The 21419-nt window shown below is 41.1% G+C and overlaps 1 protein-coding gene across 4 annotated transcripts in view; it reads right to left on the bottom strand.

Annotated features, from left to right (window-relative positions):
* The window catches only part of CD2AP (CD2 associated protein), a 158566-nt gene that overhangs the window by 45446 nt on the left and 91701 nt on the right, over positions 1-21419 (bottom strand). For all 4 annotated transcript variants that reach the window (XM_073335813.2, XM_073335810.1, XM_073335811.1 and 1 more), the window contains 4 exons: positions 18324-18444; positions 14478-14665; positions 7822-7930; positions 1738-1832 (listed from right to left, as the gene is read on the bottom strand). In XM_073335813.2, the coding sequence (XP_073191914.1) occupies positions 1738-1832; positions 7822-7930; positions 14478-14665; positions 18324-18444 (513 nt within the window). The remainder of the gene's footprint in view (positions 1-1737; positions 1833-7821; positions 7931-14477; positions 14666-18323; positions 18445-21419) is intronic.

The following is a 21419-nucleotide window of genomic DNA, read 5'->3' as shown; positions in this document are numbered from 1 at the left end:
AATGGTCTCAAGTTGCAGTGGGAGAGGTTTAGGTTGGATATTAGGAAAAACTTTTTCACTAGGAGGGTGGTGAAACACCGGAATGCGTTACCTAGGGAGGTGGTAGAATCTCCTTCCTTAGAAGTTTTTAAGGTCAGGCTCGACAAAGCCCTGGCTGGGATGATTTAATTGGGGATTGGTCCTGCTTTGAGCAGGGGGTTGGACTAGATGACCTCCTGAGGTCCCTTCCAACCCTGATATTCTGTGATTCTATGATAAGGTGTTGGGAGGAGGCCATGGGGAAGTAGCCCAGGGAATTGTAACTGTTGCACAGCTGTTCCAAGAGGCACTCTAGACTGCTGCATTCCACAGCGCCCTGGGCTGGAACCCGGAGTAGAGGGCAGGCCCGGGTTCCCTCCAAATCCTCCCAACTCCTGGTCAGACACAGGAGGAGTCAACCTGGACTGTGAATTCAGAAAAACGGCCAAGCTGAGGGCTGCCGTGAAGCTCCAAGGCGAGCAAATCCACCAGTGAGCGCAAGACCCACCAAGGTAGAGCAGGAACTTTGTCACACTACCTAACTTCCAGGTCCTACTGTAATGCAAGCAAATAATGAAACAAGAAAATCATTGCAGCTATCAATAAAGACATGTTGGAATCTCTTGGAAAAACTCAAAATCCTTTTAAAGAAGCTTAGCTTATGTGTATTTATGCTCCTCACTGTAGACTACTATGAACATGAAAACTGGATTGTAGTTAATATGCTTCCAATTCCCCACCTAAATCAATCCTCTAATATCCCACTTAGTAAAATATGATTAATATAAAAAGATTATGGACTATAGGTGAGGAAAATTAAGCAGTAACCAATGATTTTCAGCCCTTTTTTTTCTTGTCTTTACAGCAGAACATTTATAAAATGGGTTAGGGATGCAACTGCTGCCTTTCAACACTGACTCTCTCTTTCATATTAGCACAAATAAGTGAATATTCAGACAAAGTTTATTCCTTCAAGTAGCAAGGCAGATTGTCCACCATAAAGCAGTTTTGTTAAGTACTATGATTCTGAGATCCCAAATGTTACAAAACATTTGGATTTTCATACTGACAATAATCCTTGCTTAAAATATATTTACTTTAAATATTGCATGTCAAAATTTCAGTGCGAAATTCAACTGTTTCTTTAAAAAGAGAACTCAACTCACTCCTACAACCCAGTCCACCACACCTGGAAATCTATGGGGGAAGTGATTGCCAAATGAAAAGTGGTCAAAACCAATAAAGAAAGGACCTATTTTCATGCTTTTATGAGATTATGGCACAGCATATGGTTAACTTCTAGGGCAAACTCGGATCTATTACCAAAATAAAATAATTTATATAAATAAATTTATATTTATGCTGAACAAAACCGATCTGGAAAGAATGAGATCTACTGCTGATAAGGCCAGGTCTACACTATAAATTTACACTGGTATAACTATGTTGCTCAGGGGTGTAAAAAAGTGTACATCCCTGAGCAATGTAGTTATATCAACCTAACCCCTGGCGTAGACAGTGCTATGTTGGCAGGAGAGCTACTGCCTCTCGTGGAGATGGATTAACTGCACCAATGAGAAAAGCTCTCTCGTTGGCATAGTAGCGTCTTCCCTGAAACACTGCAGCTGTGACAATGCAGCATTTTAAGTGTAGACCTGCCCTTTTATTCTGTACTTCAACTACATTCACGAAAACTCTGAGTGATTAGTAAACCCTTACCTTACTTATTATCTGGATAATCTCGCCTTCTTTAAAACCAAGTTCATTTTCATTTGAACCTTCAAAGGCCAAAGAAGTCCTGCAATATTCCTTGGCTGAAACAAAGAAGCAAAATGGCTGCATTTGCACAGTGTTCTAATCTGTTGTATGAATGAAGGTACATAAATAAAAGCTCAAAATTATTGTCTTTTTTAGAAGGATAACTACTACTACAATCATCTTTTGATCCAATATATATCAACCAACTTCAGTATGTTTTACAATGTCCAGCAGAACACGACAAAAATAAGACAGTAGTATACTCTTTATTCAATTCTCCCACTTTAGACATCAGAATTGAAGCTCTGCAACTAGAGTTGAACATCTCCCTAGTTTTGTTTAACATGTACGTCTGGCAGAGATTTTCATTAGGGCTGTCAAGTGATTAAAAAAATTAATTGCAATTAATTGCGCAAATAATCGCACTGTTAAACAATAATAGAACACTATATTTTTGGATGTTTTCCACATTTTCAAATATAATTAATTTCAATTACAACACAGAATACGAAGTGTATAGTGCTCATCTTATTTTTATTAAAAGTATTTACACTTGTAAAAAAACAAAAAAATAGTATTTTGCAATTCACCTAATACAAGTACTGTATTGTAATCTCTTTATCATGAAAGTTGAATTAACAAATCTAAAAAAAATGCACTCAAAAAAAAAAAAGTGTAAAATGTTAGAGCCTGCAAGTCCATTCAGCCCTACTTATTCAGCCAGTCACACAGGCCTGGTCTACACTACATCGAATTTAGCAGCGTTATCTCGATTTAACCCTGCACCTGTCCACACGATGAAGCCCTTTTTTTCGACGTCCAGGGCTCTTAAAATCGATTTCTTTACTTCACCCCGACGAGGGGATTAGTGCTGAAATCGGCCATGCCGGCTCGAATTTGGGGTACTGTGGACGCAATTCGACAGTATTGGTCTCCGGGAGCTATCCCAGAGTGTGATCGCTCAGTTGTGATCGCTCTGAACAGAGCTCTAAATTCAGATGCACTGGCCAGGTATACAGGAAAAGGCCCATGAACTTTTGAATCTCATTTCATGTTTGGCCAGCGAGGCGAGCTCACCTGCACAGGTCACCATGCAGAGCTCATCATCACAGGAGACCATGCAGTCCCAGAATTGCAAAAGAGCTCCAGCATGGACCGAACGGAAGGTACGGGATCTGATCACTGTATGGGGAGATGAATCTGTCCTGGCAGAACTCCATTCGAAAAGACGAAATGCCAAAATATTTGAAAAAAAATCTCCAATGGCATGAAGGACAGAACACATGCATAAAATTTGCAGGATTAGGGCCTTATACTTTAGTTACAAATTGTATAACTATGTAAAAACACTTGTGACAGTTTGGGAATATGTCATTTTATGAATTCCTTTTTGTTTTATGTCAAGCACTTATAATTGTAACCTTCAGTGTGGATTAGAATTTCCATTCTGTCACTGGAATAGATACATATTGGAAATAAACAGTGGTATTAACCCTGTATTGTTCTACTCTGGTAGAACAATGGGGTTGCTACCAGTACAGCCATTGACTTAGAGACTCTGCCCAGCAGAGCACCTGAGTGTTGGTACATGGAACTTCCCCAGTGAAGAAAGAGAAGAGAGAGATGGACAAAACCTGCTCTTAAAAGAGAGACTCTCACTAAGCAGAGGGAGCCGTTTTTCATCAGAAAGAGAAGACAGAACCCCTCCTGCCTCTTACCCCCGTCCCACCCCACTCACACACCAGGAGGAGTGGGGACAGTGGGGAGGAGGGGAAGGCAGGAGGAATTTTGATTTATTCCAGGACTCTCAGGACTAGTGAGGAATTTTGAGGGAGGGAACTGGGTTCAGGTGTTTCTTGCTTTGCCTAGATCTGTCACTCTCCTGTGCTGCCCAAAATGTGTGTGTTTAAGAAGTTCCTTTGCAAAGTCTGTGTTATTTTCTTTAACTCTCATGTGGTCCCTAATGAGAAACTATAAACCAGAGTGCCCATGAAGGTGGAGTCTGGGGAGGAACGCATAGGTGACTGGAGAGGCTTGGGATGTCCTGTACTGGTCCCAGGGCCTATGGTATCTGGACTGCAGAGTTCCACATCCCAAAGAAGGGTGCCAGACAGATTCTGCACCCATGGAGCATACGCTAGAATCCCAGAGTTACAGATTGTGACTGCACTCAGCCGGCTTGAAAGCACACTGGATCCAAAAAGTTGGGTCCAATACAGCAGACCAGTAACCATTTACTAGGGTGGGAACACAGTCAGGGCTGAAACATTAATTCTATCTTTCAATTACATCACCTTCTATGTAACCCAAGAACATCTTCATCTTCTTTTTACTATAGAATTACCAGAGCGCAAAAATCCAAGAAGGTGACTAATAGAAAAATATCTCAACCACTTAACCTATTCAACAAGTTAACAACAGTATATTTAATGCACAAATAATTACTCAAGGATCTTGCTGTTTTAACAAGTCTTGTGCCTGGCAGTAAATAAAAGGTTATTTCTAATTAAACTGCAGTTTAAGATGGAAGATCATCCACAGATTCAGTACTTCAAGGAAGTTTATGAGTGTACTACAGTGAAGCAGCATAGGTCATAGCTGTTGTCCTTTGAAAGGTCTTAAATCTGATTAGAATCATAGAATCATAGAATCTCAGGGTTGGAAGGGACCCCAGAAGGTCATCTAGTCCAACCCCCTGCTCAAAGCAGGACCAATTCCCAGTTAAATCATCCCAGCCAGGGCTTTGTCAAGCCTGACCTTAAAAACCTCTAAGGAAGGAGATTCTACCACCTCCCTAGGTAACGCATTCCAGTGTTTCACCACCCTCTTAGTGAAAAAGTTTTTCCTAATATCCAATCTAAACCTCCCCCACTGCAACTTGATTACACTGAAAACAAACTGAAGTTGTAATTTCTTTAGCAAAAAGATGTTTATTTACTTGTACTAATGACCAAAACAAACTTCCAGAAGCAGGAGAGAGACACTAAAATGAAGTCCTGATAATCAAAACGTTTTAAGAAGATGTGTATTTATTTTATTAACCAATTAACTAAACATTGGTGGTTTACTTCCATGCCCACCTCCTCAAAAGTAAGGATATTATTCTTAATATATTTTCGTAACAATAAACCTATGTAAATTGAGATATAGTTTTTAAAACAAATAAATAAGCTCTCCTCACAGGACATCAGTAGTCTTATTTTGTCATGTAAAAGTTAACCATCTGGTTTTCAGACAGCATTTAATTACCTGGGTAACTGAGCATCTCCACATGTTAGTCTCCACACCTTAGAGCAGGGGTGGGCAAACTTTTTGGCCCAAGGGCCACACCTGGGTATTGAAATTGTATGGCGGGCCATGAATGCTCATGAAATTGGGAGTGGGGGTGAGGACTCTGGCGGGGAGCGGGCTCTGGGGTGGAGCCAGAAATGAGGATTTCAGGAAGGGGCTCCGGCTGGAGGTGAGGGCTCTGGGGTGGGGCTGGGGAGTGAGGGCTCCGGCTGGGGGTGAGGACTCTGGGGTAGGGCTGGGGATGAGGCGCTGGGGATGCAGGACAGTGTTCCGGGCTGGAACACCTCCAAGGGGTTTGGAGGCTGGAAGGGGGAATCAGGGTTGTGGCAGGGAGTTAAGGTTGCAGGAGGGGGTCAGGGTTGCAGGCTCCGGACAGCACCTACCTCAAGCGGCTCCCAGCTGCATGCCCCCCACTCCGGCTCCTACATGGAGGTGCAGCCAGGTAGCTCTGTGTGCTGCCCTGTCCACAGGCACCACCCCTTCAGCTCCCACTGGTTGCAGTTCTCATCCAATGTGAGCTTCAGGGGCGACACATGGGGCAGAGGCAGCATGCAGAATCCCATGGCTGCCCTATGCGTAGGAGCTGGAGGCAGGACATGTCACTGTCTCTGGGAGCTGCACAGAGTGGGGCAAGCCCCGGACCCCACTCCCCAACTGGAGCTTGAGGGCCGGATTAAAACGTCTGGAGGGCCAGATGCAGCCCCCGGGCCATAGTTTGCCCACCTCTGCTTTAGAGAGACCATCATTTAACTACTTAATACAAATAAATCATAAATCAACATAGCTGCTGAGGATCTGATTGAAATTTGCATGCTGTTAGCCAGAGGTCTTTTTCAGGCTACAGAAAAGGTTAAATAAAATGAAAATTAACATTCTCAGATATGGATCCTCCATGTTGTTGGATTAATTCTATCTTTCAATGCATCACCCAAAATGTAAGCATTAAAAAAACAAAACAAATTTTCTAGCCATTTTGATTGTGAAAATAGACTTCATGATGTAAACGGCTACACTGCTGGCCTGTTGAGTCTACAAGGCAGTGAGCTGTCTGTATCTCCCCCTTAACACTCTATTAGAAGGTTAGTTAACTTTTCATAGATTCTTAGATTTCAAGGCCAGAAAATACCATTGTGATTGTCTCGTATAACCTCCTGCATAACACAGGACAGAGAACTTCCCCAAAACAGTTCCTAGAGCAGATCTTTTAGAAAAATATCCAATCCTGATTTAAAAGTTATTAGTGAAGGAAAATCCACCATGACCCTTGATAAGTTGCTCCAACAGTTAATTACTCTCACTGCTCAAAATTCCACCTTATTTCCAATCTGAATTTGTCTAGCTTCAACTGCTAGCCATTGGATAGTGTTATACCTTTCTCCGTTAGATTGAAGAGCCCATCATCAAATATTTGTTCCTCATGTATGTATTTGCAGACCGTAATCAAGTCACCCCTTAACCTTCTTTTGTTAAGATAAATATATTGAGCTCCTTGAATTTGTCACTATAATTCAGCTTTCTAATCCTTTAATCATTCTCATGGCTCTTCTCTCAACCCTCTCCAATTTATCAACAGCCTACTTGAATTGTAGACACAGGACTCCAGCAACGGTCACACCAGTACCAAATATAAAAGGTAAAATAAATCCTCTACTCCTCCTCAAGATTCCGTTTACGCATCCCAGAACAGCACTAGCTCTTTTTTGTCTCAGTATTGCACTAGGAGTTCATGTTCACTTGATTATCCTCCACAATACCTAAATCTTTTTCAGAGTCACTGTTTCCCAGGATAGAATCCCCCCATCATGCAAGTACTGTATGGCTTGCACTTGGGCTTTTACCATGAGACCTATGTTGAGGAGGGATGGGGAGGAGAAACACCACACCCTATACCAACATAGCTCTGCTGGTAAAACTGTAAGCATAGGCCAGACACAGTGGTTTATTTCAATGTACTTAATTCTGAAAATGATTCAGCTAAAGTAAATAGCTTGCCTCTTATTTTGATGTGTGTCTATGCACAAACTTGCACCAGTTTAACTAAACGTATTTAAAAATACATCTTTAAGCAAACCAATGCCAAGTTTGTGTGTGGACAAGACTCACAATAAAAGTCAAAAAACATATTCAGTTAAAACAATACAAAACCCTCTGTGGGTACTCCTAGATCAGATAAAACAGGCTACATTGGTACAGGCACAACCTCAATATTTATTGATGCAAGCTAAACCTACAGAAGCCAGGGTTACACCAATATAAGTGTCTACACAGGATTTTGCATCTTTAGTTAAATCAGGGCAACTGTGTGTGTAGACGAGGCCTTATATTTTTAGGGACAGCTCCTATGTTAATTGGATTCCATCTGTAATTATATGATCTGAAAACTCTGAATTTTAATACAAGCAGAAATGTGGGAAGTCAACCTCCAACTTCAGTTTCCACACATCTGTAAAGAGTGGGTAAACCTACCGTACTTAGTATTTGTAAGACACTTTGAAGCTGAAAAAGTATTTTGAGAGTTCTAAGTACATTTTTACTAAATAAAAATTTAAGGTCTTAAATAAGAACAAGTTATTTTACTGTATACTTCCATAACTACATACATCTTCATAGAGAATAGATAATACTAGGATACTTAATGTCCTGCCTCAGTGCAGGGGATTGAACTAGATGACCTATCGAGGCCCCTTTCAGTCCTACACTTCCACGACTCTTTGACTAGAAAATAAAACAGAGGCAAATATACTTTAACCTTACCTTTTGGTTTGCTTTCTGTTTCTACTTTTGTAACATCTACTGCAGGTTCTGCTTTTGTTACACTAGGAAACTGGGTTAGTTTTGGTCCCGGCGGAAGGTTAGGTAGTGGCTAAACAAATGCAAGAGAAAAAAAGATACGCACAATTACGTATTAGAAAGGGAGAGTGCAAAATTAAAAGCATTTTGTTTTGATTTGGGTATAAGACACCTTCTCATGATTTGACCATCTGAAATGGTGACAGCTCTCTTTTACAATTAGGTAATTAATTCCATATGTCAAGGGTGTCACTCATTCTTTGAGAGGGTCACATTACGTATTTAATTTAGTTAGGTTCTATAATTACAATATTAAGGCCACTGATGCAATAGGAGTGAGACAGCCAAGCAGCAACTTCATCTTTTTCCACCAACACCATCGTGGGTGGGATTCAGTCCCCAGGAGGGCTGAAGTGCTTAGCAGTTGCAGAAAGAGCAGACTACAGGACTCCACTGTTTATAGCAGCAGTTTAAGATGACAGCTGCTCATCCTGCCTTCCGCTCACTCCTAATACACCGGACCCTTGCTAGAACGTGGGATTTGTGATCCATGTGCGGTATCGCATTAACGCGGGGACCACATTAAAATGAATTCCAATTAAAGTAATTAAATTTGGGATCCATGGCCGCGACTGCATCATATGCAAATTCGCGCTATATAGATGCGCGTTCTAGCGAGGGTCCGGTGTATCTGCCACAGCATACATCAAAGGGGATAAAAACATTAGCTGGATGTTTCTGTTAAAATGAACTCTGCAGACATTTAATTTGCCATCGACCTTGTGAGTTAATATCCCATTACAATAATTTACCAGATTTCTCCAATCCAAGACATTGTTTCAGGCTTACTGAGCCTGCAGACAGATTCAGACTGCTTAAGTCACTTTCAGACGTTTTCTTCGCAATAGAACTAACCAGGAATTTTGATGAAACAGTTTGTCAGAAAATGCTGATCACTGAACCTGAAACTTTTCACAGAAACTTATTAATTTTGGCAAAACTGTTCAGGAAAAGTTTCTTAGGTGCAGGATGGAATTTTGAAACCACATAGAGAGATCCTCACCCTTGTGGGCACTCATCTGTAATGTGGGAAAATCCAGGCACAGCAGGGACTTGAACCTGAGTCTCCCACATCCCAGGCAAGTGCCCTAACCTCCAGGCTCTTGGGTATACTGGGATGGCTTCTTCTCCCTCCCCCACAAAACAAACCAACAAAAGGTCTCAGTTTCAATTCAATGAGGAACAGGAAAAAAATTAAATCTCAAAATTTTTTGCAGAATGGGAAAACTTTTCTGACCAACTCTTCTTCACAATCATATATCAAACAGAAACTTAGGCCCTGATCCTATAACCAATACTCACCTGAGTAATCCTACTGAAACTTCTCACATCAGTAAGCACCACTCATGTGAGCAAGGGTCACTGATCTTCCCCTTTCATTTATTAAAAACCAAATTTTGTAGAGCTTAAACAAGATCCAGATTAATACATACAAGCCAAAACAGATCATATAACCACATGAGCATCCTTCACAAAAATGTAACAGTGCTATATAAAGGAATCACTCCACCTAGCACTGAAATAAACCACCTCCAAGATGAAACTAGTTTAGCAGCACACAGAAATAGTTTTAGAGGGGAAGTGTAGGAAATTATATCCAATTAAAAATGGACATGGAAGTAAGCAAAATATAAATACCCCCAAGTTGGAATTTAGCCAAGGCACGGGAGTTAACTAAAGCTCATCCTGTATCTTGCAACGCAGTGCACTGTCCAAAGGTACTTAAGTGAATCTGAAACATATCACAGTGGTGTAAGTTTGGACTCTACCTTCCAATCCCAGTTTGCAAAGCCCTCACCTCATTCTAACATATCCTAAAAATGCATTTTTCCCCCCGAACTACCAACCACTACCGAATACCTTCCCATCACTCCACCAATACCATTAGACAGGTTTCAGAGTAGCAGCCGTGTTAGTCTGTATCCGCAAAAAGAAAAGGAGAACTTGTGGCACCTTAGAGATTAATTAACAAATTTATTTGAGCATAAGCTTTCGTGAGCTACAGTTCACTTCATCGGATGCATTCAGTGGAAAATATAGTGAATGCATCCGATGAAGTGAGCTGTTGCTCACGAAAGCTTATGCTCAAATAAATTTGTTAGTCTCTAAGGTGTCACAAGTCCTCCTTTTCTTTTTGCAAATACCATTAGAGATAGTGAGCCGCATTAGCAATTAAAAAAAAAAATACTGAAGTCTTCATTAAAGTTAACTCCCTGCTCTGGGTCAGCCAGTACTCAACTTTTCTGTGTCATACATTGCAAAAGTTCTTTGGAGCAGAGACAATCTCCATAAATTCATCTCTTATAAAAAAGTGTCAAATTCTGGCTAGCATTTTATTATTATTTTTGGCAAAACACCAGGCATAAGTGGGTATGTTAAATACAACTGCAGCTTCAAATGGTTTATTTCACAGCCTTTAAATTGTTCAGACTCTTTTCTCAATTCACTTCCTTGCTTTTTCTTACTGAGAGAGAGACTGACTATAACAGTTTACAGGATAAGCCTATTAAGTGAACAAAAAGACAAGCTTGGTCCCATCACATATTTGGGTACTGCTATACGGTAAACCCACACAGTATAAAGTCTGATCATCCATTAGAATCTAAATCATACAAACATGTCTTTGATAGGATAACTGTACTCCATCACATCAGTCAGAAAGAAAACAGGTGAATCCCAGACACTTCTAAAGAACCAATTTTTCACTATAAGAAAGCGATCAGTTCCACTTAAATCAACCTCTGAAATTCCAACTATGATATTTACATTAACATTGTAATGGCTTACAATATTTCTTACTAAGAGAAAAGAGATTGGACAAAAATGCATTTAGCCAGCTTTAAAAAGTCTCCTTAAATACTTTTTTAAAGTTAATTTATGTAGCATGTTTTAAACAGGTTTACAAATCCTTCCATGTAAATATCAGAGACAAAACAACCATTACAACAGTAAGCTTTTGTTTAGCAAATCAGATCTTTCTATTTAAAACTTCTAATTTTGTGGTTGCTACTTTTGTCTTTATTTCATAGAATCACAGAATCATAGAATATCAGGGTTGGAAGGGACTCAGGTGGTCATCTAGCCCAACCCCCGCTCAAAGCAGGACCAATCCCCAATTAAATCATCCCAGCCAGGGCTTTCTCAAGCCTGACCTTAAAAACTTCTAAGGAAGGAGATTCTACCACCTCCCTAGGTAACGCATTCCAGTGTTTCGCCACCCCCATAGTGAAAAAATTTTTCCTAATATCCAAACTAAACCTCCCCCACTGCAACTTGAGACCATTACTCCTTGTCCTGTCCTCTTCTACCACTGAGAATAGTCTAGAACCATCCTCTCTGGAACCACCTCTCAGGTAGTTGAAAGCAGCTATCAAATCCCCCCTCATTCTTCTCTTCTGCAGACTAAACAATCCCAGTTCCCTCAGCCTCTCCTCATAACTCATGTGTTCCAGACCCCTAAATCATTTTTGTTGCCCTCTGCTGGACTCTCTCCAATTTATCCACATCCTTCTTGTAGCATGGGGCCCAAAACTGGACACAGTACTCCAGATGAGGTCTCACCAATGTCGAATAGAGGGGGGACGATCACGTCCCTCGATCTGCTCGCTATGCCCCTACTTATACAGCCCAAAATCATAGAATCATAGAATATCAGGGTTGGAAGGGACCCCAGAAGGTCATCTAGTCCAACCCCCTGCTCGAAGCAGGACCAATTCCCAGTTAAATCATCCCAGCCAGGGCTTTGTCAAGCCTGACCTTAAAAACCTCTAAGGAAGGAGATTCTACCACCTCCCTCGGTAACGCATTCCAGTGTTTCACCACCCTCTTAGTGAAAAAGTTTTTCCTAAAATCCAATCTAAACCTCCCCCACTGCAACTTGAGACCATTACTCCTCGTTCTGTCATCTGCTACCATTGAGAACAGTCTAGAGCCATCCTCTTTGGAACCCCCTTTCAGGTAGTTGAAAGCAGCTATCAAATCCCCCCTCATTCTTCTCTTCTGCAGGCTAAACAATCCCAGCTCCCTCAGCCTCTCCTCATAACTCATGTGTACCAGACCCCTAATCATTTTTGTTGCCCTTCGCTGGACTCTCTCCAATTTATCCACATCCTTCTTGAAGTGTGGGGCCCAAAACTGGACACAGTACTCCAGATGAGGCCTCACCAATGTCGAATAGAGGGGAACGATCACGTCCCTCGATCTGCTCGCTATGCCCCTACTTATACATCCCAAAATGCCATTGGCCTTCTTGGCAACAAGGGCACACTGCTGACTCATATCCAGCTTCTCGTCCACTGTCACCCCTAGGTCCTTTTCCGTAGAACTGCTGCCTAGCCATTCGGTCCCTAGTCTGTAGCTGTGCATTGGGTTCTTCCGTCCTAAGTGCAGGACCCTGCACTTATCCTTATTGTACCTCATCAGATTTCTTTTGGCCCAATCCTCCAATTTGTCTAGGTCCTTCTGTATCCTATCCCTCCCCTCCAGCGTATCTACCACTCCTCCCAGTTTAGTATCATCCGCAAATTTGCTGAGAGTGCAATCCACACCATCCTCCAGATCATTTATGAAGATATTGAACAAAAACAGCCCCAGGACCGACCCCTGGGGCACTCCACTTGACACTCCATTGTGCTTAGATATTTCAAGGGTTTAAGAACCATACATGAATTCTTATATAAACTGTGCATTACTGTGCACAACAGTTTAGGATGGAGAGCTCTCATTTTATTGTTGACTCTCGGGTGGATTCAACCAGACAACATTTTAACTGAGCTTTTCCAAATCTGAGTTAAAAACTCTGTCAGAATCTGTTTGCCTAGGACACTGTCCAAATGCTAAGCAGAGAGGTTTTCTTCAGCCTCTCAGCACTGATGAACAGTGGTGGAAGTCTCAATCATATCAAAATAAATTCCACACCAAAGTAACTATACATATTCCCTTACCCTCTGCCAGCCCCTTACCAAACTGAATTGAGTTAGATGTAGCAAGATCAGGCACTTCCATGCATCTTCTCTCATAATACATGGGGGGAAAGGGGCATAAGATGAAAATATAAAGGCAGGAATGGCAAACTGATTACAAAAAACCTTGTTTATTATTTACACAATACACAGATAAAAAAGAAAAGGAGTACTTGTGGCACATTAGAAACTCTGGAACTCTCAGTCACCAGGTCACATCGAAGCCAAGAACTCAACAGGATCCATAAAAAGGACTGGACATTTATATTCATAAATAAAATTACTACCCACAATCGCTAAGTACCACAAAATATTTCATGTATTTATCCTCACCCATGTCTTGTGTCACACCCATGTAAGATGGTGAAGTATCACCATTTTACAAGTGGGAAACTGTGGTACAGAAAGACTAAAGGACTTGCCCGAAGTCACAGGAAGCCTGTGGCAGAGCAGAGAATTTAAAACCAGGTCTGCAGAGTTCCATGCTAGCACCCAAAGCACTGGACGCTCCTTCCTCTACAATGAAGATATAAAAAATTATTAATGATTTAAAATTTTGGCAGGGATATAAACACGCACGATTTAGGGCATAAGACAGGATACTGGACTAGAGGGCTCACTAGCCTGATCGGTAAGGCAATGGTTTTTTATGAACAATGTTAAGGCTGCAATACCTGAAACGTAATGAGATATAAAAAAAAGTTTGAACGGTACAAAAATATGGTTGGAGAGCAAAAAATATTTTCCATTGTGTACTGTAACCAGATGTTTAGTCCAACATTAACTGCAGAGTTTTTCCCTTTCAGTACACTACTGCCTATTACTACAACAATCAAACCAAATAAGATAGAAGACTCAATCCTGAGCGCTGGTTGTTTCAGAATCAATTTAGATTTTTAAAAATATAAATTACAGGATTCATGCACCTCTGCACTTCTTGGTTGCATCAGAAGCAGAAGTACAAAAATCTCATGAGAAAGGACATTTTCATTATTTCTACTACTGAAATCAGGAAGTCTCACAAAAAAGCCTGTTCTTGTGAAAATACAAGATCAAACAGGTTCAAATAAAGTACAGATAAGCACTGAAACCCTTTACATTCACTGATGACTACTTTGGGCAGAGCCGTATCATTAGTGGGGTAAGGAGGAGGTGGTGTACATATAGAATACTAATCAGATAATCATCTGGTTTAGAAGGTACTGTTTTCTTTTTCCTCTCTTCTATTGCCTTGTGACAACCTAGTGATCATTTTGAATGGATGGTATCCATCACTTTTGTACTTTGTCTTTTGACGCTTACTTGAAATATATATTAGTTTTCAAAAAGCACAGGACTGGCGTGCATTCCCTTTTTTAGTTCTGCTATACACTGATATTCCATCTGCTTTTCTGTATCTCAGTTTCCCGCTTCGTGAAATAGGGTTGTTAAACCACTTCATGGAAGTGTTGAGAGATCTAATGCATTTATATCTGTAAGATCCTAGGACAGAAGGTGCTCTAATTACCAGGTAATTTTTTTTTTAAATTAAAGATATTAACAATATGGTTTTAATTTGGATTCTTAAGACAACATGCTCAAATATGGGCCACCACAAACCTTATCTTGCTTTTTCTCCTCTGAATCATTACTGGATAATCTCGTTTTAAGTTTCACTGAACCTTCTTTAAAGATATCTCCAAACCCAACTCCTCGGATTTTCTTTGGCTGTGCTATTGGTCCAGCTCCAGGTTCATTTCCGTTCCCTGGAGAGGCCACAGGCGAGGGAGAACCAGTGAAAAGAGACTCTGAAAAATTGAGAGAAAATGGTTTTAATGTATAAATTAATAAATGCCACTATTACTGTTAATCAGACAGTCTGGAAATCAAATCAGAAAATTGTTCCTTTGTATAAATGTCTTTATGTACATTGGTCTTGCCCAATAGACCTTAGAATTGCAGTTCCATCCTTAAGTTCACACATTTCCTGCTAGCTAGATATTTAGAAAGAGACTACGTCTAGGATGGAGGGATAGCTCAGTGGTTTGAGCATTGGCCTGCTAAACGTAAGGTTCTGAAGGGCCCATTTAGGGATCTGTGCCAAAAAATGGGGATTGGCCCCACTTTAAGCGGGGAGTTGGACTACATGACCTCCTGAGGTCCCTTCTAACCCTGATATTCTATGATTTTAAAAAGCATTTCAAGGCAGTTTACAATGACACTATTTCTGCACCACATGTGTACTGAAAAAAGGAAAGGAGTACTTGTGGCACCTTAGAGACTAACCAATTTATTTGAGCATAAGCTTTCGTGAGCTACAGCTCACTTGCATCCGATGAAGTGAGCTGTAGCTCACGAAAGCTTATGCTCAAATAAATTGGTTAGTCTCTAAGGTGCCACAAGTACTCCTTTTCTTTTTGCGAATACAGACTAACACTGCTGTTACTCTGAAACCTGACACGTGTACTGGTAACCCTTAGCCGCCATCAAGAAATCAGATCATTGATTTGTGGCCTGATTTCTCAAACATCAGGCAGGAAGGCAATCTGTTATTTTCATCAGCTGTACATTTTTCACCAGCTCTGATGAAATATGCTCCTGCATCTTTTTGACTGAGTATTTTTATTTCTACATGGTGTAACGAACTATGCATGTGTTATTGCTGTCAGCAGCAGTAGCCACTCAACTCAGAAGTACTGCAGAACACCTCACAGTTAATTCTTCCATGTTTGGACAGCCGGAGCAAAAGGGCAATTGTGGCCTAATTAAACATTAAAGAAAGGATGTTTCCCATCATAGCTACTAATTTAAGCTTTCCCCAGACCTCAAACAACTGATGAAAATAACTCAAATCAATTTTACTTTAATTATTACTGTTATTTTTAAAGAGTTAATTATGAACAGGTTAAAAAAGTATCTAAATTCTATTTTCATGTTACTTTTCATCATCATTCAGTTCACCAGATGCAGCTGTTCAACTTTAATCGTTGTTACATGGTGCACTATTTACAACTGATTAAAAAAAACTTTGAAAAATGGTGTTAAGGGAACCGCGTGGTTTGTTTGCGAACAATGAATGTCACTACAGTTGCATGCAGCTGATGGTCAGGAATTCAAGACCTAGGACAGGGTTGGGCAAACTTTTTGGCCCGAGGGCCATATCTGGATATGGAAATTGTACGGCGGGCCATGAATGCTCACAAAATTGGGGGTTGGGGTGTGGAAGGGGGTGAGGGCTCCGGCTGGGGGTGCGGGCTCTGGGGTGGGACCAGTAATGAGGAGTTCAAGGTTGGGAGGGTACTCTTGGCTGGTACCGAGAGGTTCGGAGGGCGGGAGGGTGTCAGTGGTGCAGGCTCCAGGTGGCCTTTACCTCAAGGAGCTCTCAGAAGCAGCGACATGTCCCCACTCTGGCTTGAACACGGAGGCGTGGCCAGGCGGCTCTGCGCATTGCCCTGTCGGCAGGTGCCACCCCTGCAGCTCTCATTGGCCATGATTCCCAGCCAATGGGAGCTGTGGGGGCAGCCCTTGGGGTAGGGGCAGCATGCAGAGCCCCTGGCTGCCCTTACGCATAGGAGCCGGAGAGGGGACATGCCACTGCTTTCGGGAGCCACGTATGTGGGGCAAGCCCCTGACTCCGCTTCCCGGCTGGAGTGCCGGAGTGGGAAAAGTCCCAGGCCCTGTTCCCCGGCGGGAGCTCGAGGGCCAGATGCAGCCCGCAACCGTAGTTTGCCCACCCCTGACCAAGGAGCTGCTTTTAAATGTTTTAGCTTAAAAGACCCCCACACTAGTATTTACAAGCAAACTGGCTTTCCACCTGAAGAATGCATGGGAAAAATAAAAGTCATTTGAAACTTAAAACTCCAATTATTTATCAAACTCAAAATACCCTTTCATATCATTTAACTTTAGCCCTTCAACTCGAGCTCTTTCTAGGGGCTCGTACGTATGTATGAACTCCTCAGAACTGCTGTGTTCCATTTCTGATGGAACACTCCCCCTCCTGCAACTGTGATTTGAGAACTGGTCATATGGGCCTTAATCTTCTCCCTACCTTCCTTTAAGCATGTTACTCTTTGTGCATCTATGAGGGAAATACCCATCTACAAAAGCACTCCCCTCCAGCTCTTCTTCTCACTGATAGGAAGCCTCTAGGCTACAAGATGCATGTTAGTCTTAAAGGATCACACCCTTATGGGGGGCTTACTCAATTGTTGCTGTCTCTGGCAAACAGGGAAGAAAAAAAAATAATGTTGCTCAAAATATAATGCATGGTAGCTATTGGGAACATGATTTTCAGAAGTGCTGAGCACCTGCAACTCCAAATGTAGTTACACATTCAGCATTTCTGAAAAGAACAGATCCTTAATAGCTACCACCAGAAAATAGGCTTTCATTGCAAGTTATGCAGAACACTATGTTTGGAAATGAAAAACATAATTTCACAGCACAGACACTGGATTTGTGAATTTAACAGCTATTTTTAAACCAACTAGTCTTTAGTCCTGATTCACAGAACAGCTGCTAAACTAATTCCTGAATTGCTCAGAACAGTTCACACTTTTGTCCTGCTTCTGATAACTTTTCCAGCACTGATGCAAAACCCGCAGAAATATTCCCCACATTAGCGTATTCTCTCTTCCAGCTCTAGGCACCACCTTGCCAGAAACTAAAAGCTCAGAGCCCCTTACAACTAAAGTACAGTCTACTGAAATTTTTGCAATGCTCTCTTTTCTTTGATCACTATGTAGCTGTCAAAAAAAACAGGTCTTAAGATCAGTTTTTGGTACTGATTTGTTCACTTTGCATATCACTGTGGACAAACAGTGTTCTATATGAGCAAGTTTTTCTTCTTCAAACTGTAAAGCCTTCTCTAAATTACAGTTTACAGAAACTAGATTAAGTCATTGCATTTCCTATAAACCATACATTTGCTTGGAGTCCCTATCAACATTATGATGCTTTTCAGCTATTACAGTCTACTTCTGCCATTCTCCTGGTCATGAAACCATAACCACAAAGGATTGAAATCTGATGTAATCCTAAAGTGATGAGTTAATAGTTGAAGTTGGTAATATTAAAAAGGGAAATTCATCAAGGACACAAGACACGGCATAATGGGGATGTATCATACATTACTGCTAATGGCAACTCTAAGCATATGAATACTCCTATTATCACTGAAGTTATGCACTTAAGTGTTTGCAAGATCCGGGCCTTAACCTTAATTTTGTGATTGGAGACATAAGAAAAAATGTAATTACATTTTTGTGAGGTTCTCTCAAATTATTGAGGTTCTCTCAAACCCGGTATTGCCAGAATTCTACTTGCTTTACAAAGGGATAGTCCCTGCCCTCACAATCTACATAACTTTCCTTTCACTATTGCTGTAGCTTTCCAAAACTAAATTCTTGGTATAAGTTACTGTGATAAGGGTACTGTATTCTAGATAATATGATGGATTATTACCTGTGTCCTCCAGAACGTCTTGTGTTTCCCCATCATCTGTCAATTCTAATTCTTTTACAAAGTTTGAAGGAAATAATCCTGACTTGCCATTTAGTGTTCCACTCCACCAGCCTTCTTCTACCTGTAAAAAGAGATATTTCCCATATTAGTAATAAAGCAAAGGGAAACAAACTCACTGATACGGCAATAAATAACTATGGCAGTATAGCTAAGAGTAGGAATTAAAATAATTCTATCACAAGACACTATAACTACACAATGTGAAGCTAGCAAATACTTTGAAAAAGTTCAAAACTTCAACAAAATTTAAAATGAAGAAAATCATGAAGGATACAGTGGCAGCCACATCTCAAGAAATGTGTTTTATCACTACTTTTCTCAGCACAGCAATTATTCTACAGCATAAGAGGGACCCTCATCACTTACTCCTATTTTGAGTGGCAAAAAAGATGTGAAATTAAAACTAATCATCAGTGGACAGATCTTTTATCCCCTCTCTCTTTCCCAAGTAGAATTCTACAAGTCTGCCGTCTCCCAATAATCAAGTGATCCAAACTTAATGGGAAGGAAAAATATTAAACTGGTTGTAAAATAATGGATGCCAATTTTTATTTTTTCCCCACTGGAGATAAGAAGTCCTGCTTAGGAGTTAAAGCCCTTGAGACCCCATGGTGAACTCTAATGCCCCAATTCTTGGGACTCACGGGATTCCAGATTCTTGGTGTTAGTTATTCCATGACCCTCCTTCAGCTGAAGTATTTTTAAACCATTAAGGAAACTGTATAATTTAAAGCAGAACTAAAAACAGTCTGACACGCCTAGATGATAAAGAAACGGGGGGGGAACAACCTGCTGGCACTGTATAAAAGACATGCTATCAAAATAATTTTTAAATAATTTTCAGAACCATAATATACACAATCCACTCTTTAAATGAACACCAGTTAAATATACTCCAAAAGTTGCAGTTTATTATTGTTTTACTTTGTGGTTTGAAGATGTGTTTTACATACAGAGGACAAAAAGTAACAGGAAAAAATATTGAGACTTTACATGGTCTGTTTTAGTCTCGTGTTTTAGGTTTCTGTGCCTGACCCAGGGCATGCTTTTTAAATGAAAGCTCATTTTCTTCATTTGAGTGGAAAGATTTACTGTTTGAATGCAAAGATCATGACTGCCCATTGGAGGACACGTTTTTATGGTCAGGATTGTCTTTCTGACCAAAGACATCCTGGTTCTCGAATATGATTGCCTAATGAGATGACTATTGTTGGGTAGTCAACGTTAGGCCTTTTCCCTGTCTTTAATCTGCACTTAAAATTCTGTAGCTGTTGATCTGGTTTTAAAAATCCCGGATCCACTGATTGGCACATTCTATATGGGACGGAAATAAAAACTGGTGTCCAAAACCTGCTTATAAATGCTCCCAAATAGCAAAAGAAAGGAACTGTTCGCCCAGTTATCACAGTTCGCCAGTTTCCTCCTCAGGCACCATTCAGCTTTTTACACCCCAAACTGTACTTCAAGAAGAAGGTAATAAAACTAGACATGTGTGCTATTCCTAGAGTACATATCACTGGAAAAGTTATTTACCTTATAGTAACTGGAGGTTCTTCAAGATACGTGATCCCTATCCATATTCCACTGTGGGTACGCACACGCTCCATGCGCCCCCAGTAGGAGAAATCTTCGTTCGCGGCATGCCCCCTTGCCCTCTTTATGTCTCCAACTGAGGAGATAAAGGGCAGAGCAGACAGACCACCTCTCCAGATCCTCCTCCTCTACATGGATCCAGGAATGATTCGAAGCAGAGGAGAAGGAGGACAAGTAGAACAATACAGATAGGAATCACACAACTTGAAGAATCTCCAATTATTAGAAGTAACTAACTTGCTCTTCTTCATGGACTGCTGGGCCCTGTGTATATTCCACTGTGGGTGACTGACCAGCAGTACTCAAGTAGGAGGAGGGTGCGAGGATACAGGAGGCAGAGCAGTTTGAAGGCCCACCATTCCAAAGGATGCATCGGGAGTCCTGTACTAAAGCATAATGTCTTGCAAATGTGTGGATGGAACTCTACATAGCCGCTTTGCAAATGTCAAGGAGAGGTATTTCCTGAAGCAATGTCATTGATGTTGCTTGTGCTCTTGTAGGATGAGCCTGCACCCAACGAAGCAGAGGAAGATTAGAGAGCTCATAGAATGAGATACCACTTGAAATCCATTTAGGGATCCTCAGAGGATAGAGCTTGACCTCAAACTCTTTCTCACTGGATTTATCCTTTGTAGATAAAAGACTATGGCTTGTCATGCTCAATGGAATGAAGTTTCACTTTTTCAGATGCATGTGGAATGGGGAAGGGGGAAAAAAAACCCAAAAAACGACAGGTCAGTGAATTGACTGGTTCAGGTGAAACTCTTAAACGACTTAGGATGTACATGCAATGAGACATGGAATATGACATAAGACAGATCTGTCATCAGTGCTCTCCCACCCTCCTGCCTAAGGTGATGGCCACTAAGAATGCAGCCTTCACAGTCAGGCAAGACATGGAACATGTAGCCACGGATTAGAATGGCAAGCAAACAAGCACTGAAAAAACAAGGTTTAAGTCCCGCTGAGGAGTAGGTTTCCTTACTGGAGGACAGAGTCTGATTAGACTCTTCCAGACTCTAGTGGTCAGAGGGTGAGCAAAAACTGAGTAACTATGTGAAGTTGGGTGGTACATACTGATTGCTGCCAAGTGGACCCACAAAGAGTTGAAGAGCAAACCCACTGTTTTGGGGGAAAGAAGATAGTCAAGAATAAGAGGAATACCTGCAGCTTCTGGAAATATACATTTCTATTGCACCCAGACAGAGAAACATTTCCACTTGGCTAAGACCTGGTCTACACTTAAAAATTAAGTCGGCATAACACATTGCTCAAGGGTGTGAAAAATCCATACCTGTAAGTGGCATAGTTAAGCAGACCTAAGTCCTTGTGTAGACAGCGCTAGGTCAATGGAATAATTCTTCCGTCAACCTAGCTACTGCCTCTTAGGAAGGTGGATTACCTAGGCCAAGAGAATCCAGCATAGGTAGTGTCTACACTGAA

This window comes from Lepidochelys kempii, chromosome 3, assembly GCF_965140285.1.
Source record: "Lepidochelys kempii isolate rLepKem1 chromosome 3, rLepKem1.hap1, whole genome shotgun sequence".
Taxonomy (NCBI): Eukaryota; Metazoa; Chordata; order Testudines; family Cheloniidae; genus Lepidochelys; species Lepidochelys kempii.
The sequence above is the reverse complement of the archived record's forward strand: the minus strand, read 5'-3'. Positions and strand labels throughout refer to the sequence as shown.